At 36.5% G+C, this 27,153-nt stretch overlaps 1 protein-coding gene and 1 long non-coding RNA gene across 2 annotated transcripts in view; one reads left to right on the forward strand and one right to left on the reverse strand.

Annotated features, from left to right (window-relative positions):
* LOC140848021 (uncharacterized) overlaps positions 1 to 7,341 on the reverse strand; it is a 39,179-nt gene extending 31,838 nt beyond the window's left edge. The window contains exons 1-5 of the long non-coding RNA XR_012128467.1: positions 6,541 to 7,341; positions 5,788 to 5,963; positions 4,403 to 4,573; positions 3,773 to 3,880; positions 112 to 236 (exon numbers count right to left, since the gene is read on the reverse strand). This is a non-coding gene — a long non-coding RNA (uncharacterized lncRNA). The remainder of the gene's footprint in view (positions 1 to 111; positions 237 to 3,772; positions 3,881 to 4,402; positions 4,574 to 5,787; positions 5,964 to 6,540) is intronic.
* Positions 1 to 23,811, forward strand: part of LOC140848020 (beta-1-syntrophin-like) — a 168,066-nt gene extending 144,255 nt beyond the window's left edge. Inside the window, exons 3-4 of the mRNA XM_073230075.1 lie at positions 13,505 to 13,739; positions 23,437 to 23,811. Coding sequence (XP_073086176.1) covers positions 13,505 to 13,739; positions 23,437 to 23,457 — 256 coding nt within the window. The 3' untranslated portion in view covers positions 23,458 to 23,811. The remainder of the gene's footprint in view (positions 1 to 13,504; positions 13,740 to 23,436) is intronic.
* Positions 23,812 to 27,153: the final 3,342 nt, after the last annotated feature.

A 27,153-nucleotide genomic window follows, 5' to 3' on the forward strand; every position in this document is an offset into this window, starting at 1 on the left:
GAGGTTAAAAATGGAGTATAGACTCAATCAGGGAAACTACCAATCCTCAAATTTATTTAAATTTTGAACAATTATTTGCACTCAGAAAAGCAAAGTTGTATTTCTGTTTACCTTCTGAATATCTCAAAAGCATGTCTTGGGGCTGGTGGGATGTTGCACTTTGGTGTGGCTGATGGAGTGGGCCAGTATCCTGTCATTAGCACCCGGACTGTGAGGTCAACATCACCTAAAGATACCTGTGCAGAAAGAAAGACATATGCCCCCCAGTGAAGTAGGATTTGTTGCCCATTCCACATTGACACTGTGTTAGAGTTATCAAAGTAGTTAGCTCCATGTCCAATATCTAGCACATAACTCTTCTTAAAGATTAAACCCATCCCCGTGTATTCTAAATTTTAACTATCTTGGCAAATATTTATAATTATTGCTTACATTGTTGGCCTTATAAAATACTAATCAAAGGATAACTATGCATGTGAACAAAGTCTTACTGGTGTCACTGAGAAGTGTAAAATTTTGGCTTGTAAGCTAATTTACAGATAAAATATCAAGGGACCATATATCACCGTCATTTTAAAGAAATTTCTACGATACTATCTTTTATCTCAGCTGTTAAATCTTTTAAACCACTTTAACATACAAACTTATTTCTAATATCCCATTCACATTTTAACTACATTGACAAAACTTGTTTTTTACATGGAGTTCACATTTTAACAACCTCTCCATGGGACACTGTATATCCAGTCCTACATAGTAGGTGATCTAAATATTTGTATAATGTATGACTACCTCTAGAAAATGTATGTTAGAAATACTGTCACAATTATTTATTCTTTGAAGAAATTTAATTTTTAAGAAAACAATAAAGTGTATCAATAGGAATTTTTAAGGGTGAAATATTATCTTTATTATTGATATTCACAGCTTGTTCTAAACCATTACTCCATTTTTATCTAACCTTCATGATTTGTTGATAACAGATCCTTAAAAGAGAGGAATTGAACAATATAAACAAGTATTCCGTGGTCAGATTTCTCCCCACATATCTACTAATTGTTTACTCCACTTTAGAAAAACTGCAACTAGAAATCTTAGATGATGTATAGGAGAGATGATCATAGCAGAGATTCTCAGAGGATGAAAAGAGAAGGTTGGACAACTGTCTGTATTTGTCAAAATTGGGGATTGAGAGTAGGGGGTCACAACTTGATTCGATACATCCTAGACAATGAAGTCTTTTAATCTTTCTCCCATATATCCACACAATTTCTTAACATTCAAGTCTTTGCTCAAAAATGTCATTTTTTCTAAAGGAGGCCTTTCCTAACCACATTTCCCTGCTGCAGATTTCCTCTGCAGCTCCTATCAGCAGCTAAGGTGCTATGTTTATTTATCTGGTTCATTATCGGTCTCCCAGATCAGAATGTAAGCTCCATCATAGCAGGATTTGTGTCTATTTTGTTCTGCTATGTATACCCACTTCTACAACAATGCTTTGCACAGAAAACACTTGATGAATTACTTGTTAAATAGAAGGAATAAGAAACCTTAAAGAACTATTACTAGAAGTTTGTATCATCTCTTTCTAACTATCTCAGCAATAGTTTGAGGCCACTCAGCCTATATTCAGATAGCACATGACAGGGGCAAATACACAGACAGAGGTACCAGAAACGTCTGTAAGGATATGACGTGATTTGTGATATAAACAAAAAATGATTGTAAGATGGTTTTCCTTACCCTGTCCCTGTTTTAAAATTAAAAACAGAGGAAAAAATGGACAAATACTTAAATTTATTTCAGCTTAAGGTTTAGCTAAATAAAATATACCACAATTATTATTAGAATTTCAAGAAAGTACTTATTTTATGACTTCTAAATGAAAGTGAAGAGCCAGTGTCTTGGGATATTTCAACAGACCAAGAACCTTTAAGAAAGTTACAAAGAATCATCAGCTGCCAGATTGGTGATATTTTAAAAGGGCTCAAAGATTTCAGAAAGCTCAAGATCTGTTTTGATTAATCTGTCACTTTTCATCAAATCTGTCTAATGCAGATTAAGGCTTAGGAAATTTAGAGCTTAAGGTTCTTAGGATAAACAATTATAAAAAAGCCAATAATTCCTTATAAATAGTGGCCTTATATTTAAGTGGAATCTGCAATCAAATTAGCAGAAAAAATGGAGCATCTTGATAAGTACTCTTCTTACTGTAGTTAACAAATTACTAAATACTCTACCAGAGTGAAAAATATGTCTGAACAATCAAGATTTATGTCTGGAAAACTCACAAACTTTAAACAACTGAAAGGCAAACAGATCTGATGAAATCATTATGTTGAATAATCATTCTCTCCCTCTTTTTAAATGAGACAACCCCAACAAAGTAGTCAAGAGCAAAGAATCTAATTTTCTTGTCAAAGGGCCTTCAAGATCACAGCCCAGGTGATTTTCAACAATACCTAAAACAGTAAGGGTGTTAAACCTTTCCTTACAGGTAGTTTCAACAGAGTATTTATTCTGACTAGTTGTCCCCCTATAGCTCTCCATATATGTAAAGTTAGTCATAGAATAAGAATGAACAGTAATAAAAACTGAATCAGATGAAAATATGTATCAATGTATTAGAATAAAGTTACAAATCCCTGAACAATCTAAAAAAGACAAAAGTATCTAGGATGATCACATTATTCAGGTTCTCACCACCCAAATTTCTATTTACCATAGACTTTTATCTTTCCTGCTTTCAGCCCTTCTACACTACAAATATGAGGCAAATCATACAACTATTTAAAATGGAGAGGGACCAGAAGTCCCAGTAATGCCTTAATATATATAAATGCCCATTTCTATAGAATTAGGTATTTTCATTTATTTTATTTGTGAAGAGACTGTGGAACCAGTAGAAGTGATCTCATATTTAAATATCAGAGGAAAGATCTCCAAATTTCTTTCATGGGTGTGACATATCTTAATTACAAAGCAGTACATACTACTTGAGAGAGAAAATGTCAAAGAAAAGCTGGAGTTCTCTAAAACTTATGGTTAAAGGTGAAGTTGAAAAACAGAAAAAAAATTCTGAACTTCACTGAATCCTCACAAAACCCCCGCTGGACTCCAAAGCTGTATAGATTCTAGCTTACTGCCTTTTGGGAGTCACAATACAAAATCACATTTAAAATGCACTGGTGTCAGTGTTTAATACTCAGTTCATCAGACATCAGGCCCATTTAGGCTGATCTTACAGATGTGAATGAGGAGACTGAGGCACAGGACAGCGGGGAAACAAGTCTCCTACAGCACAGCGCTGGGTGCTGAGGGCAGTGAAAGCAAGAGCACTAAAACTCAGGACGCCTGTCTCGGCCCATGATTCTTTCCGTGATCTAGAATGGTTACAGCAGCAGAATCATTGTTCATTAAATGTTCAGTGCGTTCCTTCATGTAGGGAGGATAAACTTAGTTTTAGAAGAGTAAGAAATAAGTATTTTAACATTGATAGTTAGAAGAAGAGCTTATCTGGGGGAAAATGATTTTTAAAGCACTCGGACAATACATATGTTGTCTCTCATGACATTTAAGGAACCAACCCCAGCAATTCAGTTCTGATAATGGATGAAAATGCCCACTGCAGAAGACTACATGAGCTGATGAATAACAGTGTCATATACTTTAAACCAATGTAATATTGTTATCAACGATGCTTTAATTAAAAACAAAAAGACTTTACATGAATGAATTTCATTTAAAAGTAGAAATAAGTGGAGAATCTTACCCCAGTTGTCTGTAGATGTTGCCTGAATTCATCCATAGTTATGCTTGAGATGCTCATATCCCTAAACATTCCTTCCAGTTCTGATGTTAACTGACATCCACATTCAGTCTATGGAGGAAAAACACAAACATAAATAAATGAGGGATTTTTGGATGAGAAAATGTACAAAGAAATAAACTATTCCAAGCTACTGCCATCTTTTCTAAATCTTTCCAAGAGTTGCTCTATGAATAACCCAAGGATTCTATTTTATAATGTAGATTCCCAGACTCTTTCAGATTCTGATATGCCTTCCTGATGGTAGGGCCCAGAACTCTGTTTTTAACAAGCATCTCAGGCGGTAATGGGTACAGGTAGTCTACGGACCACACTTTGTGAAACAGAACTATATGGTGATACTCCCCATTTCCATGAACGTGCCCTGTCATACCAAGAGAATTTCCAGCCAACTGTGCATGCCCCAGAACCTGAACTACAGTATAGCCTGCTCAAAAAAAAAAATCTACCTTTGCTAATTAAAAAAGATTTTAACTAAATTAAGTATTTTCTAATCATATGCTACTAGTGTTTAATCATGTGGTAAACATCAGTTGGTTGGACAGACTCCATTCCATCTTGTGTACCGCTTACCTTTCACTTAGATATCATATTTTTTTCAGAGTCATCAGAAACACTTTTATTTGTGAGAAGTCTCCTTGCCAAGTGTTGCTCATAATAACATTCAAATATATCTTTTTCTTGCATCAACCTTAAAAGGACCATTGCCTTATCCAATACTGTTTCTACTTCTTGTTCTGTTTGCTGAAAAATCAATGAAAAGAAGATTTAACAATTAAAACATTTAAGTTCTACCAAAATAGCACCATAGTTCATCTGTAATTAAAACCAGTACTGTTTGGTAACAAATCATCGGGTTGGGAACTCTAAGGAGGAGGGAACCGGCCTGAGAGAGGGCCCCCTGCTTCAGACAGCACGAGCACAGCTCCCACATCCCCGCCCAGCACAGCCCTCATCCGGGGGCAGAGTGGAGCTCCAGGCCCCAGGGCTCCGCTGAGATGGAGGCATGCAGTGACACGCAGCAGGATTAAAGGGTGACTTAAACAGATGCAATGAAATTTTAAGCACAAAAATCTTGCAGTGACTTTGCATAATACTTGGGTAGAAACTTTCATAGCCAAAAAGACTGCTTATTTTCATATAAGCTCAATAAAAACCTAAATTTTGCCAAAGAAGGGTAATAATTTGTTATTAATTAAAAGAGTCAGAAGACCCTTTGCCTGTTGCTCTTCTCTTTTAAGGAAGGGCAAGATGATACTGGTGCAGGTGGTATAAAACTTGTATTAAAAATTATGGAAGACCAAACAGATGTCTTTTCTAGTCTGTGTCCATGGTCGTCTTCTTCCTGTTTCTTTGTTGCAGCTGCCTGCCTGAGGACCTACAGACTATTGTTTTTCGTTTTTGCTGCATAAGTTCCAAAATGAAGTTTAAAATAAAATTTTGTGTGATCACAATATGCTTAATATGATTTTCTATGCTATGGTGAGCTTCCAAGGTCCCAGTATATATAATAAAGGCTTAAAGATGAGCTTCAGTATATGCTTTCAAACTATTTTTTGATAGACATTCTAGTTTATGTCTTCAAATTCTCTGCATCCAGGTATTGTTTGATATACAGACCCCAGAACAAGATGACAGCAAACAACATTCTGTACTGCAGGTAGCTGTTTTCTAGTTACATCTCTATAGCATATCTGATGCTTACTGTCTGTGGACTGGTCAGTAACTATGGCTATCTAGTTCTTTATTTTTATGTCAATTACACATTAAGGGAAATGTCAAAGTTCTTCTTACCACTTCAAATACTTAAACAATTCTTTTCAAAGATCACAGTACACATGTAAGGGAAGTACATAGTACAGCAAAGAATAATGTATGCTTAATTTCAAACTTACAAAATACAGTAATTTTGTATTTACAAATAAAATTTAATGTGTTTCACACACATTTATACTTACCCCTTTTACTCCCTTTTTCAGCTTATCATCAATAAATAATGAGACGTATTCAGGGGACCTGGAGTTGCGGTTGAAAAATACTCCAAGTCACCTGCAATAGTTTGTTTAAAGAGCCAGTCATTATTAAATGATTCCTGGAGGAAGCGATCAAACCCACTCTTCAGATCCAATAAGCCCTTTCAAAAAACAAAATAAATTTAGGATATATTATTAATAAAATTTCTATTAATAATATACTTGTGATCATGTATGATTATCATTTTGCTGATAAATGTGTGCATTCAGTGTTAAACTCAGATTCTATGTTTTGTTTTCAACTTCTTTTCATTTCATTGTCTCAACTAATGGGTGACACGAACAAGAGCTTTAAAAATATTCAAAAAAACTTCTTATTTATACTTAAAACATGGAAAAACTGCAGCATAATTTATTCATAATACTAACTGAAAGCAAAACCATTTTGAAACAAACAGTAACAAACAGTTTTTCTTCCTACACAGGAGGTGTATGAACACTAAGGCATATAAGGGCTTCATCAAATAGGTTAGTAAGTGAAAAGAGCAGCTGAGTCCTGCTACCTGATATAAATAGTCCTACTTTGCAAAATTCTTAAATATTTAGGATAATTTACACATATTAATTTACCATTGGGACAAAGTAAAAAATACAAAATATATAGCTTAGTAAAACTGACCTTTTAGCAGTTGTCAAAACCACTTTGTCATAAACTTATAATCTTCTATATTTACTGACCTGAATATAATCAATGGGGTTCTTTCCTTCTCCTTCCTCAGAAACAAGGGCTTTAGCTTGTTCCCTCAAACAGGAACTCACACACTCACACATGGTCTTCAAACCATTTGGCACATGACTAAATAACTTGTACATGCAAGCAAGGTCTGTAATCAGAAAACACAAAAACCAGCTATATTAAAGATTAGGAAAAATATGTTAATCTCTCATCATGTTGATCTGTGCCTTGGCACAGGAAAAACTACTAAAAGGAAAGAAAAAACCTCCACCAAACTGGAAAGGGAAAAAAAATCAGGGCTAATGATTATTATTTCAACTCATGAAATGCAGCTTTCAGATTAGTGCTTTTAAATATCAATAAAATATCATAAATTACTAAATTCATTTACATGGAAAAGATGATGCCCAAAGATTGTAAACAATAAAGCCACAAATAAATGAAAACTGTTTTGAGTTTCTATGTAATTTATCCTATATAATTCTAATCTAGAACCTGGTTATTCTACAAAATGTCAATCAAAAAGACAACTTTAATTATGGTACAACTGATAGTCAACCTAATAAGGAAGAATTTAAAAACCAAATTAAAATCTTACAGATATTTTTCAACATTCCTATCTCACAAGTTCAAACACCAACCAGGAACAACAAACAAATAAAAATATACAAAGGTTTATTTCATTATACATCATGGTAAAGTCTATATGAAATTATGAATTAAAGCATAAGTTCCTATTCTTTAATATGTTCCTCAGAGCAATTCCTAGTTATTTCCCAGGTAATGGCCTAAGCCAGTAACATCTGTTTTTTAAAAAATGGTTTATCTCACTATATTGTTTTTATTTAAAATGAAAACTCTGGACTCTGTCCATGTTTTTAAATCATTTTTCACAAGATTAAAATATGGAGTTAAAATACTTTTCTATATGTTTAGTGTTTCTCTAAAGTAAGAGCTTACTGGGAGACTATAGTGTCAGAACTTGACAATCATATAAAAAAGTTTTACAATCAGGAACTTTTGAAAATGGGAGTTAGAACAGTGGTTACCAGATCAAGGATTTTTTCTATAAAGTACTAGGTAGTAATACCTTGACACACTGCTCAAGAGCATGGCCTAGCACAACTAAGACATTTTGCACTTAGATTGCCAGTGGAAAGTTAGGACAACTGGAACTAGGATTTAAAACTTTAATTTAGAATCACAGGCAACTGGTTAGTTGCTGAAAATATTTAGTACTAAATAGAGAACTACAGTAAGTAGCTATGCTGCTATTTCTACATTTATGTACTTACTAAGTGCTTCCCATGTGGTAGGCAAACTCTACATTTACATACTTACTAAGTGCTTGCCATGTGTTAGGCAAACTCAGTGCCTTTGCCACAAGTCTCCATGCAGGTTACAGATTTGCTGTAAATTCAGGCATGCCCAACAACCTCTCCATCAAACATTACCTAGTTTCCTAATCTTCAACCCATTTAATCTTTCCCCACCCAGCTCTCTAAAGTATGTAAGGGAACATTAACTCAATTACCAAAAAGTATGTTAGAAAATTTACTGATTCTCTAATTCTTTAATTGGAGGAAATGGCTTTTCATAAAGTCCTAGTCTGCCAGCAAGCACTTAGACTGAGGTCAACTATGCAGCCCATGGACCTATGCCCACGGCCTGTTTTTGTACAGCTCACATACTAAAAATATTTTTCACATGTTTAAGTGGTTGAAAGAAGAAATCAAATAATGTTTCATAGGAACATAGTGGAGATTTATTCATTTGTGTTATTGTGTATGCCTCCTTTCTTTCCTATTACAGCAGAGATGAGTAGTTTACCATATGGCCCACATGACTAAAATATTTGCTCTCTGGCCCTTTGCAAAAATTGTGTGCAACCCAACTTAGACCTTAGACATCTACAAGAAAACATGACAAACATACTTAAAAATGACTGATTTTTGTTTTTGTTTGCTTTACAAAACAGCAGAAGGGTCTTTGAAAATGTAACTTTCTCTGTTTTAATAAAGCAACAAATTTATATACAACTTGTCAGGAACTTAACACAAATATATAAATAGTACTCTTCAAAACACAAAGCTAGGATTCCACTAGAGGTACAACCTCTCCACAATTTTTCTTTTCCCTTCTCTTATATACTTCTCTCTTTCTCACTTAAAATTTTTATTTTCATTCCCTAGGTATATTTATTTATAAGAAGTGAGTGGCTAAAACAGTAACACTTCATTAAGAAGCAGGAAATGAGTTTAAGAGTATCATGTTTATTTTTTAATACTATACATCAGTGATTTAAAGAGCCATAGTTTTAAAACAAAGCTTTAGAAAATTAAGAATGAAGACATCACTGTTAATTATTCTAGTTACAATTTCTTCTGAAGTACTTGCCACAAAAATATTGTTTTCAGAAAAGTGAAGGGAAATGTTCCCAAAGAGTAAAGGCTACAGTTACTCCAAATGTTTATTTTTATGTAATTCTCTTTTCTCCTTTTTTAGTCTTTGACTTCAGAGTTCTTCTTCAGGGTTCCCAAAACCAATCCACCAATTTATCTAAATACACTGACATGGAAGCATTTTTGGTATCTCATCACAACTAACTCCCAAAGGAAAGAAAACAAAAATGTTAAGATTAGAAATTCAGATTTTCAAAGAATCACAAAAATTACAGGAGCGTATACAGGAATGGAGGGAGCCCAAACCCTATGGCCTATGAAAACAGAGTACAGGAGTAGATGAGGAGCTCATGGGCCTCACCAAGAATACTAGACTCACCTCTGGATTAAAATGCAAAATGAGGGAACATAAGATGAAAAAAAGAAAAAAATAGCACCAATTCAATTCACAAGAAATACCTAAAATTCTCATAAATATAAAGTTTTACTCTTAAAACTTATCAAAGTAAAAATAGTGAGAAATTAATGATAGGGCATTTACAGTAATTTTAATTATAGGAAAATAAAAAAAATTACTGAGAACCTGGTAGAATTATAAGCATTTACTTATGTTCAATTGCCAAAATATAAATGTTAAAATCAGGAAACTGGCAGTGGCAATTACCACTACCTAATTCTCAGAACTCATTCAAGTTTTGTCAGTGATTCCAGCCAAAGGATCTAGTTCAGAAGCACACACTGCATTTACTTGTCAAGGCCCTTTACTCTCCTTCAGTGAGGAACAGTTCTTCTCTCGACTTCCATGACCTTGATATCCTTAAAGATTACAGGCAAGTTAGCGCACAGGATGTTCATCATCTGGTTTCATGTGTTTCCTCATGATGTGAGTCAGGTGGGGTATCTAGGGAGGAAATACCATGGAAGTATTGCTGTGTCCTTCTCATTGCTGCTATCGGCTGGGGCACGACTTCAGTCGATCCTGCTCCTGCTGATGTTCACTTAGATCACTTGACCAGGGCGGCATCTGCTGGCCTCTCCTAACAGGGAACTAGGAGTAACTTCCAAGTTACTCTTCAACCTTTTGTAATCTGAGGCTCTGTTCACTTTTGTTCATTCCCTTTCCTCTCTCTTCTGCAGATTGCATACTCTTTATTGAATTATCATCAAGCTTGCTGTTTCTTCTTCTCTCAGTTCAGAGATAGTGTTGAGCCCCTTTAATAAATGATACATTTCAATGATTGTACTTTTCATCCCTAGAATTTCCATTTCATTTATAATTTCTAGCTCTTTGTTGATAGTTTCTATTTGTTGTGATGTTGATATCACACATTTCTTTACCTCTTTTATCATAATTTCCTTCAGTTCTTTGAACATGTTAATAATGGCTACTTTGAAGTTTGTGTTAAATATAACATCTGGTCCCTCTCACAGACTATTTCTGCTGCCAGCTCTTTTTCCTGGGTATGGGTCACACTTTCCTATTTCTTTATGTGTCTCATATTTCTTTGTTAATAACCGGGAATTTTGGGCAATATGTCATAAAAATTCTGGAATCCCCCCTCTCCTGAGCTTGCTATTGTTTGCTTACTTGTTTAGTAACTGAAGGGACCAGTGTAGTGAAGACTGTTACCCCTAGAAAGTGAAGCCTCCTCTGAGGTTCTCAGCCTTGGGTATGTATGTGTTCTGCCATCCTGGGGTGTCTGTTTTTTTTCAAGCATATGATTGGACCAACAAGACCAACACATGTGAAACAGTTAGTGAAAGATGTAAAATGTGTTAAATTGTTTTCCTAAGGCTTGTTTTCTCCCTCTCCAAATTATTAATGCATCCAGAGCAAAGATTACATTTTCCACTAATTGTATCTTTTAAAACACTTGGTGCTTTCCTGGGCATAAAGTGAGCACCCAGTATATTGGTGTTAGGAGACAGCGAGTATAGAGGTTGGATAATTATGGAAAAAGTAGAAAGTCTGGACTATTAAGACGAGTTCAGGTTTCACTAAATGCCAGCAAAAGACAGAATCTGAAACCCAGAGGGGCGGTGATCCTCTCAAGATCACATAATCAGAGACAGATGAGGCAGGAGCCCCAAATCCTTGCCCAATACATCTTCCCCAGAGTCCGCTGCCTGCCTAGGTCAGCACAGCCCATGTGGTACCACTTCACAGATTTCCATCTCATGGGACTAAAAGGTTCCTCCTGTTCTTCCTATACTATTTCTATCTCAGCATTTTTAGGAAATTTAATCTTGATGCTTGTCCCATATCCCTGCCCTACCTCAAATAATTATAGCAAGCAATACTTCCTCATTGTTTCTCCCAACTTTTATTCTTTTCAATATTGGTTTTTATATAATTGTAGTCAAACTATATATAGAATACTGTGTTATATGTCAAATACACAATATACTTGACCAAAGCAAGCCTGCCCCCCAGGGGACATGTGGGAACATGTGGGATGGTTTCAGTTACCAAAACCAAGCAGGAGGGTGTGCTGGACCACTGGTGAAGGTCAGGGAGGCTGTGAAATATCCTGCAGTGTGCAGGACAAACCCCTGGACCCCACGGAAGCATTACCTGATCCAAAATGTCAGTGTCGCGGCAGTTGTAAAACTCTGTTATACTTTGTACAACTTATATTACTTCACGTATAGAGTTCAATATTACTGCAGGGCCTTTGAACTAATTTAGTCTATGTGCTAGCTTGCTGGCACATTGTGGGTACTGAAGGAAACTTATTAATGGATGCATCATAGTCCATTGAGTTAATGTGAAGAAATTTCCACAACTATTCCCCTATTGTGGGACATTAAGGTTAAGAGATTTTGCTCCTAAAAATAACACTGCAATGAACTTATGAAAGTATCTTAATTTGAATTACTTCCTTTGGATTAACTCCCAGGTGTGAGATAGTCTGCTGCAGAAAAGGAGACTGTGAATGTTTTGTGAGTAATACCACGTGTTTTAGGTTCTCCAGAGCAGGGATTTGCTTTATTTAATGTTTGAATCACTAAAACATAATACAATGCCTTGCATATGCTCTTTCTTAATAAGCGTTAATTAAATATAAATTTTTATGATGCAAAGGAAGTATTCCTTAAGATTCAGTTTACTAAGACTTGAAAAACTAGGATGGTCCTATTTTTCTCCTTTGATCTATGAAATATACTTCATTAATATTAACCAGTTTTCTAATGTTACATTATCCCTGTGTTCTTGAAATTTATCCATCTTGATAATTCATGTTATTCTTATTATATATTGACTGATTGGAGCTGTTATTATTTCATCTAACTCTTGCTCTCCAAAGAGATTGGTTTATAATTTTGTGTGTGTGTACTAACTTTTCTGAGGCATATAAAAAGGGAGGGGTATGGTGGCAAAATGTCCACATAGTTGGAGTGGGGAAATCACAGAAGAAAGTATGGGAGAAAATCACATGGAGAGGTAAATGTATGGGGAGAAAAAAGTAATAATCAAAGCTTCAACACCTGGCTCCGTTTTCAGTATCTTTAAGATAACAGCAGTATTCACAATAGCCAAAACATGGAAACAACACAGAGGTCCAGCAACAAATAAATGGATGAACAAATGAGGGTATGTGCATACAATGGAATATTATTCAGCTATAAAAAGGAATGTAGTACTGATACATCCTATACAATATGGATGAATCTTGGAAACATGCTAGGTGAAAGAAGCCAGATACAACAGGTCACATATTACATGAAACATCCAAAATAAATAAACCATAGACAGGAAATAGACTGGTGGTTACCAGAAGGGGAGATGGGGGAGCAACTGCTTAAAACATAGAGGGTTTTCTTCTGAAGTATTATATATGTTTTGTAACTAGATACGGGCAGTCTTGCAGAACATCACGAATATACTAATTACTACTGACTTGTTTACTTTAAATCATTAATCATATATTATGTGAACTTTGTCTCTAAGAATCCAGTTTGTACATTTTTAAAATTATAGTCAGTGTTTTTTGTGTCTTACCCAAGAAATATTTGGTGACCCAAGGTCATGACAATATTCTGTGTTTCCTTCTGCTGTATGATTCTGGATTTTAGGTTTAGGTCAAGTGACTCTTTTCAAATAATTTCTATATATAGTATGACTAAGCATTTATTTATTTTGCATACAGAGAACCAGTTGTTACAGCAGGATGTGTTAAAAACTTTCCTTTCCTCTTTGAATTAACTTGACTTTTTGGTAGCAAATCAATTAACTGAATATATGTCAGTCTGTTTCCAGATTTTACTGTGTTCCTTTGCTCTATTCAACCTGTCCTTATACCAATACCACACTGTTTAGATCACTAAATTTACATCTACCAACTTTTTAACCCCCTCAAAATTTTGGCTATTCTAGGTCTTTCAAATTCCCATTTAAATTTTATAACCAACTACCTTGTCTGCTTGTTGAGATGAAATTTTATTAGATGCTGTTGAGTGGGATCTCCTACATGAATTACCTACTTAGTTGATAGTAGACTGGTCTAAGATGGTTTTGAAAGAAAAGTTTTTGCTTTTCATTCTTTCTTCTCCATTGTTGTAGGTTACAAGAGAAATGCCAGAACATGAGCAGGAAACAGCTCAGAGAACAAATATCTGGCTGTAAGAGAATGACGCAGCAACATCAGAAACAGCTGGTGAATCTGGAAAATAATCTAAAGGCTAAGATGGATGAGCATCGTCACAGATTAGAGAAGAATCCTGAAACTGAGCATAACAACGTTGCAGCAAAAATGAAGAAACTTATCAAGAAACATCAGGCTGCTGTGGAAAAAGAGGTAGCTGACCAGTATTAGTAATGTATTTATTCTAACTTGTGGCTATTTCAAAATTAACCAAGATGGCATTTTGATGATAGGGTATCTGTTCTCCAGAACCAGCAACTCAATTGGGGAAAGGGAGAAATATTTACATAACAGATAAAATATCAAGTGCTGAGTCAGGAATGAGTAGATATGGAATTATGTCCTGATAACTTGATACTTTTATCATGTAACAATGGTTAAGTCAGGTAGATCAGATTAAAGATGACGATGTGAGAGGTGAGACAGAGGCCTCCTCCCAAAACCACATATAATATGAAATTATAGTTAATACAACTAACCCTAAAAGATCAACAGGAAAGAAGGCAGCACCAGACTGCTTACACCTGGAGAAAAGAACAGACCTCAAAAAGGGTAACATACCAAAGCTGTGATCTGGGGCTACCCATGCACTTCTCCCACCCCAGCTCACTGGCAGAAGGAAGAGAAATGGAGTGAGGAGGGGGTGGAGGCCTAGGACTACTGAACACCCAGCCCTGGAGATCTGCTGTGGGAGCACAAACCTATATTGCATTGTGCTCTGGAGATTAGTGGGGTTCAAAAATTAAGACACGAGGAATACTTGGAGAGACTGAGATTCTAGCTGCTTGTGGAAAACAGGGATCCACATCCAGCTGCTCTGAGACAAAAGAAAGGCAGGCAGTATGAGAGACTTCCTAACAGTGAGAGGGCTACTAAATGGGAAGGATTGCAGAGGGCTTGCTGCTCAGGAAAAAGGACAGGTAGACAAAATTGTCCAGGTGCACTGTGCCCAGCAGGTTGGGAACTTTTCAGGAACTTCAGGCACTCCATCCCCCTGGCTGGCTACCCAGCCTGAAGTCTTCCACCATGATATGCAGCCTCCTGCACCTTTTGGCCAGCTGGCACTGGCTCACAAACCAGCTGCCTCTTCCCTGGCATCAGTCCAGCCAAGGGAGCCCCTGCCTACAGCAGCTACAAAGGCAAAGCACAGAGGATTACATCTGTGTACTTGGTCCACTGGTCAGTCTGTGGAGAGGGACACAGTAGCTCGGAAGCAGGAAACAGCTCTTCCCAAACCCCAGTCACCAGCACCACACCCAGCAACCACCGACATTGCTCCATCGGCTAAGCAGCCCCAGAGAGTAGACCTTCTGGGCACTAGAGGGTGCCACATACAAATATGAAATGTCAAAGGAGACTGGTTCAAACCCAAATCCTCAAAACACCAGAAAAAGGGTCAAATGAAAATGAACTCATCAACCTTCCTGAAAGAGATTTCAAAAAAAAAATCATAAACATGACCATGGACGTAGAAAAAACATTCAAGGACTCAGGAATGAATTCAGGACAGAGATCCATTCATTAGAGAGTACAACTGGGGGATTTTAAAGTGGATTAGATACAGTGAAGGAGATGGTAAATGAAAAAGAAATTGGAGAAGAGGAATACAAAGAAGCTGAGGCTCAGAAAAAAAGGATCTTTAGGAACGAAAGAATATTGAGAGAATTGTGTGACCAATCCAAATGGAATAATATTCGTATTATAGGGGTAACAGAAGAAGAAGAGAGAGAAAAAGGCAGTGTATTTGAGGAGGTAAGTCCTGAAAACCTCCCCAATCTGGGGAAGGAGATAGTCTCTCAGGCCATGGAGGTGCAGAGATCTACGAACACAAGGGACCCAAGGAAGACAACACCAAAACATATAATAATTAAAATGGCAAAGATCAAGGGTAAGGACAGAGTATTAAAAGAAGCCAGAGAGAGAAAAAAGATCACATACACAGGAAAACCCATCAGGCAATCATCAGACTTCTCAGCATAAACCTTCCATGCCAGAAGGGAGTGGCATGATATATTTAATGCAATGAAGCAGAAGCAAGAATACTCTACCCAGTAAGATTATCATTTAACGTTGAAGGAGAGATCAATTTCCAGATAAGCAAAAGCTGAGAGAATTTGCCTCGCACAAACTGTCTCTGCAGTGTATCTTGGATGGACTGCTATAGATGGAAGTATTCCTAAGGCTAAATAGCTGTCACCAGAGGTAATAAAACCATATTAAAGAAAGCAGAGCAATTAATTCCTAAGTAAATGCAAAATTAAATCAACTACCCCAATGTAGGTTAAGGGATAGACAAAGAGTACAGAATATGATACCTAATATATAAAGAATGAAGGAGGAAGAAAAAGGAAGAGAAAAAAAATACAGTCTTTAGATTGTGTTTGTAATAGCATGCTAAGTGAGTTTAGTTAGACTCTTAGATAGTAAGAAAGTTACCCCTGAACTTTTGGTAACCATGAATCTAAAGCCTGCAATGTCAATAAGTACATACCTATTGGTAATCGCCCTAAATGTAAATGGTTTGAATGTACTAATCCAAAGACATAGAGACCCCTCTATATGCTGCCTACAAGAGACTCACTTCAAACCCAAGACATACACAGACTGAAAATAAATGGATGGAAAATGATATTTCATGCATCAAATAGGGAGAAAAAAGCATGAATTATAGTACTTGTATCAGACAAAGTAGACTTCAAAACAAAGAAAGTCACAAGAGACAAAGAAGGACATTACATAATGATAAAGCGGTCAGTCCAACAAGAAGATATAACCATTATAAATACCTATGCACCCAACACAGGAGCACCTACATATGTGAAACAAATACTAACAGAATTGAACATGGAAATAGAATGCAATGCATTCATTTTAGGAGACTTCAACACACCACTCACTCCAAAGTACAGATCAACCAGACAGAAAATAAGTAAGGAGACAGAGGCACTGAACAACACATTAGAACAGATGGACCTAACAGGTATCTGCAGAATGCTCCACCCAAAAGCCACAGAATACATGTTCTTCTCAGGTGCACATGGAACGTTTTCAAGAATAGACAATACACTAGGCCACAAAAAAGAGCCTCAGTAAATTAAAAAATATTGGAATTGAAGCAGCTTCTCAGACCACCAAGATATGAAACTAGAAATAAATTACTCAAAGAAAATGAAAAAGCCTACAAACCCCTGGAGGCTTAACAGCATGCTCCTAAGTAATCAATGGATCAAAGACCAAATAAAAACAGATCAAGCAATATATGGAGACAAATAACAACACTAATTCAACACTGCAAAATCTGTGGGAAGCAGTGAAGGCCATGCTAAGAGGGAAGTATATTGCAATACGGGGCTGCCTCAGGAATGAAGAAAAATATGATATGAACAGTCTAAATTCACAATGAACAAAACTAGAAAAAGAACAAATGAGGCCCAAAATCAGTAGAAGGAGGGACATAATAAAGATTAGAGCTGGCCTAAATAATATTATGAATGGAATCATGACATTATGTAATGTCTCTCTTTACTCCTTGTAATTTTCCTAGCTCTGAAGCCCTGAATATTTCATGTAGTATTAATATAGCCTTCAGCTGTCTTTTGTTTAATATTTTACATTTCCCTAATGGAGGTCAGATTCTCTTAGCTTCCCTTCATCTAAGTCTCTCTCTCTCTCTCTCTCTCTCTCTCGTGTTTTGCATTCATTCTATAAGACTTTGCTTAGGTAAAGGATTCTCTTCTGGGTTGGCAGTTCTTTCCTTTCCTCACTTTAATCATTCAACATTCTGTGGCCTACATTGAATTTTATGAGAAAACTGTGATCATTCAAATTTTAGCTTATCTTTGCTTTTTAGCATTATGACATGTTTAGGCTTATCAGGCCTAGCTGTTTGTTACTGATTTTGAGTTTACACCTTATCAGGCCTACATTCTTTTGAAATTTCTCTGTTTGGGGCTTGCTGAGCATCTTGAATCTCTAAATTTATGTTTTTATCAAATCTGGGGTCTTTTCTGCTTTTAGTAAGAATACTTTTCTCTAAAAAGTAAAATCTTTTCTTTTATAGAATACCTATAATGTGAAATTTAGACAATTCGATACTGTCCCACAAGTTTGTAAGGACGTATTCATTTTTTACAATGTTTTTTCCTCTATTTTCTTCAGTGTAGATAATTTCTGCTGCTCTATTGTCTTCAAGTTTCCAGACCCTTCTATAATGTCTTTTCAGTGGTTGAGCCCATGCAATTTCTTTTGTAATTTCTGGTAATCATATTTTTCAGTTCTGAATTTCTCAATGTGGATCTTCTTTTATAGTTTTTATTTTTCTGCTAAGAACTTCAGTCTTTCCAATTATTTCAAGAGTGTTAACCATTATCGCATTTACTATGGTTATAATAACTGCTTTAAAGTCTTATGAGATAATTCCAACATTAGGCATCTCAAAATAGGCATCTGTCCTTTCTTTCCCTTGGGAATTTGTCACATTCTCCAGTGGTGTATGTGTGTGTTGTTTGCTTTAGCATGTGCAGTAAATTTTGGATTTTATTCTGGTCATTTTGAATATGATATTGTCATTTCTGAGTCATGTTTGCATCTTCTGGAGAAGGTTGATTTGTTTGTTTTAGCAGACACCAACCAGTGTAGATGACACGTTCTGTCTCACCTGTGGGTGGTGGTTCTAATACCAGTTCTACTTTCAAAACTTTCCCTGTGCTCTTTGCATTTGCCCTGTGCTATGTCTCTCAGTGATAGTCTAGGACTTAGGCAGTAGTATATATCATACATTATTAGTTCTCTTTCTCATAGCCTTTGCTATACTTTATGAGTCTATTTAAAAAACACAAGTTGTTATTTGTATTACTTTATACCTAGAATAGGGATGTCTTTTCAAGTTCTTTCTTCTCCATGATTTCTCCCATTCTCTTCAGTTTCCAGTGGTCTTTTCCCAGTTACTTTGATCAGAAAGACACAGATGCCTTTGGACTTCTGCATTGTACAGTTCCCCCATAACTGGGGCTGTCCTTGCATAAAGTGCAGAAAGAAGAGAGAAAAGGAAAAAAAACATAATGGCAATTCCCCTCATAGTGTTTGGATGACAGAGGCCCTGTTTCTAGCTTTTCTGGCCAGAGAGAAAGGTTTTTCCTGTTCCTCTGGCACTGCAAGTCTAGGACTAAGAGGTAAAAGAACAGGAAAAAAACTAGCATATTTCCTCATGATCTCCAGATCACAGGGTCGGTCCCCTTTGGGACAGAAGAAGGGGACTCCTCTGAAGGGTTTTCTTGTCATCAGCACTATCAAAATAGTTACTCAGGCAACTCTTAGGCCAAAGCCAGGAGATAGAGGAAAACAGAATCAGAAAACTCATGACTACACCCATTATGCTTCAGGTTTTGACTTCTCCTCCCAATTATTTATATTACCTGTTTATGGAATGTTGATATCCCTTGGCCATTTATATATTGGTGGATTAGGTACTTTCTGAGTGATTTGAATGATATGTATATATTTAAGGAATATTAACCCTTAATTAACCCTTAATCAGAATGTTTGCATTCTTGTGTTTGATTCAAATTTTTTGACATAGAAATTTTTTAAATGTGTTAGTCTTTTGTAGATTAAAAAACTTTGCTAATAGCCATTTGGATAGTCCCCCTAATCAGAGTATGTGTTGGGGTTTTAAAAATATTCTGTTTTATTTTTCTCAAATTTAGAACAAAATTTCTTAAATTTATGAAAGTGATTGATACAAAAATTTAGGTAATACAGATGTCTGGGCTAACAGGTAATGCTCTTCACAGCCCTACTTACTTTAAGAGAGCAATATTAGCAATTCATACAGATCCTTCCATACTTTGTTCATAAGTTTTCAATATATATATATAACTGAGGTATTACTTACATGCAGTAAATGCATCCACAAGTGTACAGTTGGAGTTTTGTAAAGTCTACACTTGCATAATTCACTATCCCAATAATACATAGAATATTTTATCATCCTGTGAAGTTCCTGTGGGTACTTTTGTATTCACATCCCCTTTTCTGTCCCCTACTAGCCGCAACCATAGATCTATCACTTTAGACAAATTTTACCTGTTAGAGAATTTAGGGAAATTGTATAGTATGTACTATTTTGTTTCTGGATTTGGCTGAACATAATGCTTTCCATAGTCACCTGTGTTGCAGCCATGTATCAGTACTCTACACCTTTTTATTACAATGAATAGTATTTCATTGTGTGAATATACCATAATTCTATAATACATTTACTTACTGATAGATATTTGTATTATTTGCAGTTTGGGGCAATTATGAATAAAGCTGCTCTCTACTAGATCCTGTGTGCGAGTGTTATAATTTCTCTTGAGTAAATCATAACTAGTTAAAACTTGCTCTATCATAGTAAATGTTTATTTAACTTGATAAGCATCTCTTAAAGTTTTCCAAAATAGTTGTACAGTTTTACACTCCCATCAGCAATGTAATGAGTTTCAGTTCCCTACATCGCACATTTATTTTTTTAAATCTATTTTATTTTTATTATTTTTTGGTATCATTAATATACACTTACATGAACAACATTGTGGTTGCTATACTGCCTTCCCCGTGGCCCCCCACACACATTATGTGTGGTAATCATAACGCCCCTTTTCCCCCTTATCCCTCCTTTCCCACCCATCCTCCCCAGTCCCTTTCCCTTTGGTAACTGTAAGTCCTTTCTTGGTAACTTGTGATCTGAAGACTACCATTAGGCCAAATGGTTTCTCTTCCCTTGTATGAGTGAGATTTTGTAAATCTGAATATAAATGAGGGAAAAATCAGTCAATGTGACTTTAAAGAGGGCTACCAGAATTCAGTAGAAATTATAAATGTCAATAAAGGAAGAGTTCTCAGCTTCAGTTTCTTTTTCTAGACAGTGTTCAATAAAATTAGTTTCTCACAAAGAATCATTTCCAATGCAGACCTATTGTAGTGATTTCATAAAAGTTCAGACAACAAAACCAGACACACAGCAAAATAGACTTCAATCAGTAATCCCTGTGCACTAGAGGCAAGTCTGCTAAATGTACAGCACACTCTTCATCATTTTAAGGAATCTGAGCCTGAGAAACTTCCAGTTCTTCCCAACTCAGAGGGCCTTTTCAAAGGCAATGCTACAAACTGGTGGGAGCACTATCACGTTAGATGAGGAAAAATAGCAAATTTGTTTTTCTTTAATAATGATCTGTATTTTGGTAAGCAGCTCAAAGATGGCAACCCAAGATGTGACTTTTCCCCTTAGAGGAAGAAGTTTATCTAAAGAACAGAAACCTCCTTACATCACTAATAGAGAGTCATACTTATATACTTAAACATATGATTTCCTGAATTGAATACACACTAGACACTTTACATTGGGAGAATGGGACAAAAATATGCAGGACCATGTAAAATTCCTAGGAAAGGGCTGCTGTGTTGGGCCACATCTGTGCTTATACGGTAGCGGCTCAGAAGGGGCAGAGGGTGCATGAAGAACTATTAGCAACCAGGAAGAGGCAGCTGGAGAGAGAAAACCCCCTGCCAACACCACATCCCTCTCCCAGTGGCCACTGCCTGTTGATTTTAGTTTAGGGGACCCTTAGATGCCTGAGCAGTAATTCCTTTCTTGCCTGTTTTGGTCCTCAGCAAAATTAATAGTTATTAGTACTAATGGAGTACAGGAAGTACAAGGATCAATGGCATCACTAAGAAAACTGTAGAGATAGCGCACATGAAGATTATGTGATTGGTTATCATCTTTACAGAGGAATCGCCAGCAGTGTTTTTCAATTTCCATGGTTCATTTCTCTCTGCATCACTTATTTTTTACTGTATCATGATACAGACCCATGGAAACACTAACTGGCTCCATCCCCAGTACTATTTTACTGCATTGCAACTTATGGATCCACATTTTACCCAACTTTCTTTCCACCCACACAAGTGCTAAGAGGGTATTAAAAAAGAAAAGATAGCATCTAATGACCATCTTTTCATAAATATCAACCCAGAGTACTCACTCTTAAGAAACACATGCATTCTTGCCTTAACTGAGGACAGAAATAACCAAGTAACAGAACCTTAAGTGCCCTGATGGAAGTGTACAGTATGAGATACATCCACCTATCTATACACACATATAGGCACTCATGTGTATATATAATATATACATACAAATGATAATAGCTCTACCAAAAATGTGCATACTTAACAGCTTTTTAAAAAGCCAGTAGATCATGGTATAATACAATTTATTTCCACTAGTGAATGGCACAAATGGAGAAATTCAAAAGAGATGTTTCAAGTACAATAAAGTCATTTTTCACAGATGAAAATGAAAATAAAGAGTATTATTCCAGTGTCCAACACAATGTACTCTATGAAAGTTTAAAATGCCAGACATTTCGTACTTCAAGCAGAAAGTTGCTAAAGTCTTTTTCAGACACACTCATAACAGAGTTTTTGGTTTTTGAAAAGGGGGTGAGGAAACAGGCGGGAGTGGGAAAGAGTGTCAAGGACAGTTTCTTAGTGTGCTGAGTGGTGTTTACCTGATGTCTAGGCAGCTGAACATCATGAGGATTATGCTAAACAGTTCAATTTACTGGTAAATCCTTGGCTTAGAGTACTAAGCATATTATACCTGTGGGTGTGGCTTTAAATGCAGGGCTATTCATCTCCAGGTGTAGAAATTACTAAAAGTGAATGGCAGCTCTGAATAAAAATAATATAAATACATTTTCCAGCTAACCTTATGTACCAATGAAAATACCTGTAGATACTGTAATTTGGGGATAAAGCTGATTTTAATAAAGGGAGAAAAATATGTATGAATGGAAGGGAACCCAATTAAGGAATATCTCAAGGTATGAGGTTTTACATTTTCAAAATGTTAACTTAAAAAAAGGGAGAGATAGTGAACACAGGAAACTTTTTACTGCCAAGTTCTGGATACCAGATATAGCATTTACAAATTTCTGATATGCTGGACAAATTTCCCATATTTTTTATTTTCTTAAACACACATATATTAAGTGAACACCAACACCGGGGAGGAGGTAGTATTAGTTTAAACAAAGGTTGACATTTGTACACTGATTGAGAAAGTGCCTGCTTCTTTCTTCAGGATCTTTCAAAATCTTTCAAATTTTCCTGCTTTTACTCTTTCATGATTCCTACCATGATTGAGATTCCTCAGAAGTTAATCTTACAAACACACACAAACCAATCTGAATGATTAAACTGAACTGATTTGAATCTTTTTGCAAACTATATATATTTAATTCAAATTAACTTAATGGAATAATCCAGGTATAGTGATGTAAAACTGAACAAAGCCCTACTGGACAGACATTTGGACTCAGTATTCAATCACGATGTTACAAGTACATATATATAGTCTGCATGAACTCAGTAATTCAGTTTGACTGATTTAAGTCCATTTCGATTTTAGAGTTTTCTATGCAAAACTGGTCTGCTTCAGTAGTGTGAAGGAGCCAGATCTAGTAAGAATTTTTTAAAAGGTATCAAATTCCATTATATTTTTGGACATTTTGTAAATTCTAAAGCTTGGTCCTATCATTTTCCTCTAAACATGTAGATATCTCAATTTGTCGGAGATACTGTACAATATTTGAATGCAGAAGAGACATTGAAATAATTAAAAGTCCCTTTCAGTAGAATCAAGTACATGTTATGTCCACCTAAAAACTGGTTATCTGAACCGTGGCCAAGAGGACGATGGACCAGAGCGCTACATGGAACACTGCCTATGACTGTGTGTGAATTCTACTGTGATTTGGTTTTAAAAATATTTATACTAAAATATTAATTTTTCTCCCAGTTCTCTTTAAAGGAATGCTAGAAACTCCTAAAGGGGTGGATTTAGGCAGACTGGACTGACGTGCCTGGAGAAGACTTACATTGCTTGAGAAAACCAAGATTTCAATGGTGATTAGTCTGCTCTAGGCGGAGAGCATCACTGAGAGGGCCTTGGAGAATTCGACCTGGGAGCCCTCTGTGAAAAGCAGGAATCTGTCAGCAGCAGGGCTCCTGGTTCTTCAAGACAACTGGGGAGAGGGCAGGACAGTGACCTAAAGGAACTTTGAGTGCTCACTGGAAAGGATATTTTTTCCCTTCAAGTCATATTCATGGCTCCCCACCTGCCTGCAGCTCAGTCTCCACACTGGCGGTGGGACCCCAAGTCACATCTGACTGTCAGCATCGGGTGGATCCTTCATTGCAAAACAAAATAAAATAAAACAAAACACACCCCTCTCTGGAAAAGAGAAGTTAGCTTTCGTCAAGAGATTTCCTGACCACCATAACTCACTTTAGTTTTTGTTGTTTTTTTTTAATTTGCCAAACTGGCTGGTTCCTTTTCAGTAGTACTTTAGCACCGAGGCTTTAGACTTCTGGAAGTGGTGTTTTCTGTCGTGTGATGTTCACATGATGCCAAGCAATCACTAAGTCTCAAGGAACTGGAAGTTTGTAAAGTATTGCAGCAACAAAAACAGCAATAAAAAAAAAAAAAGAAGACCTGCACATGCAGCAAAACCTACAGTGGTGCTGAGGGTTAGTCAGCAGCTGGTAAAGTCACAGGCTCAGTGACTCCTGGCTCACTATGGCAACTAAGCACTTAAATAATGGGCTATTCTACTTGTAAACAGGAAACCCCATAAACCAAAAAGGGGTAAACAAATTATGTCTAAGTAGTGTGATGAGAATTCCAGGAGATGGCGGTCTGTAAATACGGCATCATTCAAATACTTCCGGCATTTCATTTGTATTGGCTATATGTGTTTGTTTTCCTATAAACAAAGTAAAAGTACAGTTTGGGGTCTTGGAAGTTAACAGAGCTTAGCTCAGCTAGGATGACATATCGCAGCATTAGCAACAAAACGTCAGGATATATATAGGCTTCATCTCCACACTCTGCTACTGAACAAACCCATCATATGAGCTTTCAGGGGCCCCTCTCACCCTTTTTGTCTTCCCCTTTGGAGGCTCACAGGTTTGATGATGCAATTTCCACAAAACCTGTGGTCTCCTGAAGCACCTCCATCTCACCATGCCACAAAGAAGGCACAATTGAATGGACCAAAAAAAAAAAAAAATCACTGACAAGCTTGCAGCATTCAGAAAAAGAATTAGGTTGTCTTCTACTCTCTGAAAGAGTCAGTGCAACCCTTTAGTGTTCATGGATTTCCACTTTTTTCCTACTCCAAATGAGGCCAATTTTATCAACAAAAGTCAGACAAAATACATTTATTTAATAAACAAAATACATTGGTGAGGGTATACAGGTGTGTTTCCATAATAAGTTGTTTTAGCACATGCTGCCTGCTGTGAGTGGCTCATAAGAACCTGGGGTATACAGAGAAAGGCTTTAGATCTTTTCACAAATTTCTTAGGACACAGTTGTCCAAAAGTGATGACTCAAGCCACGTTGCTGGATTGTTTTTGCAGTTTTCAGAAAATACCCCCATCTAAGTTTCTTTTTACCATGTGCACTGTATGTGTGCACGTGTGTGCATATTTGATAAACACACATACACACCAATTCCCCTTTACATAAAATTTCCCCAAAAGTTAAAACCAAAACAAAACACAAAACCTGGCAGCTAAATACTATGACATCCCAATTAGTAAACACAAAACAGAACGCTTTACAAAAATGAATAAAATATACCATATGTACTCAGCTTCCACATGGTAGTACCCAAGTGAGGAGGCTGCTTGTGATGATGTCTATAGGGAGTTTCTTTTGGTGGACTGTTCAGTGGAAAGACCATTCTCAATTCTTTTGATTTGGTTGTTGATCCATTGATTATTTAGGAGCATGTTGTTAAGCCTCCATGTGTTTGTGAGCCTTTTTGCTTTCTTTGTGCAATTTATTTCTAGTTTTATGCCTTTGTGGTCTGAGAAGTTGGTTGGTAGAATTTCAATCTTTTTGAATTTACTGAGGCTCTTTTTGTGGCCTATTATGTGGTCTATTTTGGAGAATGTTCCATGTGCACTTGAGAAGAATGTGTATCCTGTTGCTTTTGGGTGTAGAGTTCTATAGATGTCTATTAGGTCCATCCGTTCTAGTGTGTTGTTCAGTGCCTCTGTGTCCTTACTTGTTTTCTGTCTGGTGGATCTGTCCTTTGGAGTGAGTGGTGTGTTGAAGTCTCCTAAAATGAATGCATTGCATTCTATTTCCTCCTTTAATTCTGTTAGTATTTGTTTCACATATGTTGGTGCTCCTGTACTGGGTGCATATCTGTTTATAATGGTTATATCCTCTTGTTGGATTGAGCCCTTTATCATTATATAATGTCCTTCTTTATCTCTTGTGACTTTCTTTGTTTTGAAGTCTATTTTGTCTGATACTAGTACTGCAACACCTGCTTTTTTCTCCTTGTTTTTTGCATGAAATATCTTTCTCCATCCCTTGACTTTTAGTCTGTGAATGTCTTTGGGTTTGAGGTGAGTCTCTTGGAAGCAGCATATAGATGGGTCTTGCCTTTTTATCCATTCTATTACTCTGTGTCTTTTTATTGGTGCATTCAGTCCATTTACATTTAGGGTGATTATTGAAAGATATGAACTTATTGCCATTGTAGGCTTTAGGTTTTGTTTACCAAAGGTTCACGGTTAGCTTCTTTACTACCTTACTGTCTAACATCACTCACTTCTTAAGCTATTATAAACACAGTCTGATGATTCTTTATTTCTCTCCCTTCTTATTCCTCCTCCTCCATTCTTTGTATGTTAGGTGTTTTTTTTGTGTGTGTGTGTGTATGTGCTCTTTTGTGTTTCCTTTGACTGCTTTTGTGGGTAGTTCATTTTATTTTTTGCCTTTAGTTAGTATTTCATTGCTCCTCTTTCTTTGCTGTGATGTCATTTTCTCTGGTGATATCTGTTTAGCCTTACGAGTGCTTCCATCTGGAGCCGTCCCTCTAAAATACCCTGTAGAGGTGGTTTCTGGGAGGCAAATTCCCTCAACTTTTGCTTGTCTGGGAATTGTTTAATCTCTCCTTCATATGTAAATGATAATTGTCCTGGATACAGTATCCTTCATTCAAGGCCCTTCTGTTTCAATGCATTAAATATATCATGCCATTCTCTTCTGGCCTGTAAGGTTTCTGTTGAGAAGTCTGATTATAACCTGATGAGTTTTCCTTTGTAGGTGACCTTTTTTCTCTCTCTGGCTGCCTTTAATTGATCTTTGCCATTTTAATTATTATGTCTTGGTGTTGTCCTCCTTGGGTCCCTTGTGTTGGGAGTTCTGTGTGCTTCCATGGTCTGAGAGGCTATTTCCTCCCCCAGTTTGGGGAAGTTTTCAGCAATTAATCCTTCAAATACACTTTCCCTTTTTCTCTCTCTTCTTCTTCTGCTACTCCTATAATGTGGATATTGTTCCATTTTGATTGGTCACACAGTTCTCTTAATATTGTTTCATTCCTGGAGATCCTTTTATCTCTCTCTGTGTCAGCTTCTCTGTGTTCCTGTTCACTGATTTCTATTCCATTAATGGCCTCTTGCATCTCGTCCATTCTGCTTTTATGTCCTTCCA

This window comes from Manis javanica, chromosome 2 (genome assembly GCF_040802235.1).
Source record: "Manis javanica isolate MJ-LG chromosome 2, MJ_LKY, whole genome shotgun sequence".
Lineage (NCBI taxonomy): Eukaryota > Metazoa > Chordata > Mammalia > Pholidota > Manidae > Manis > Manis javanica.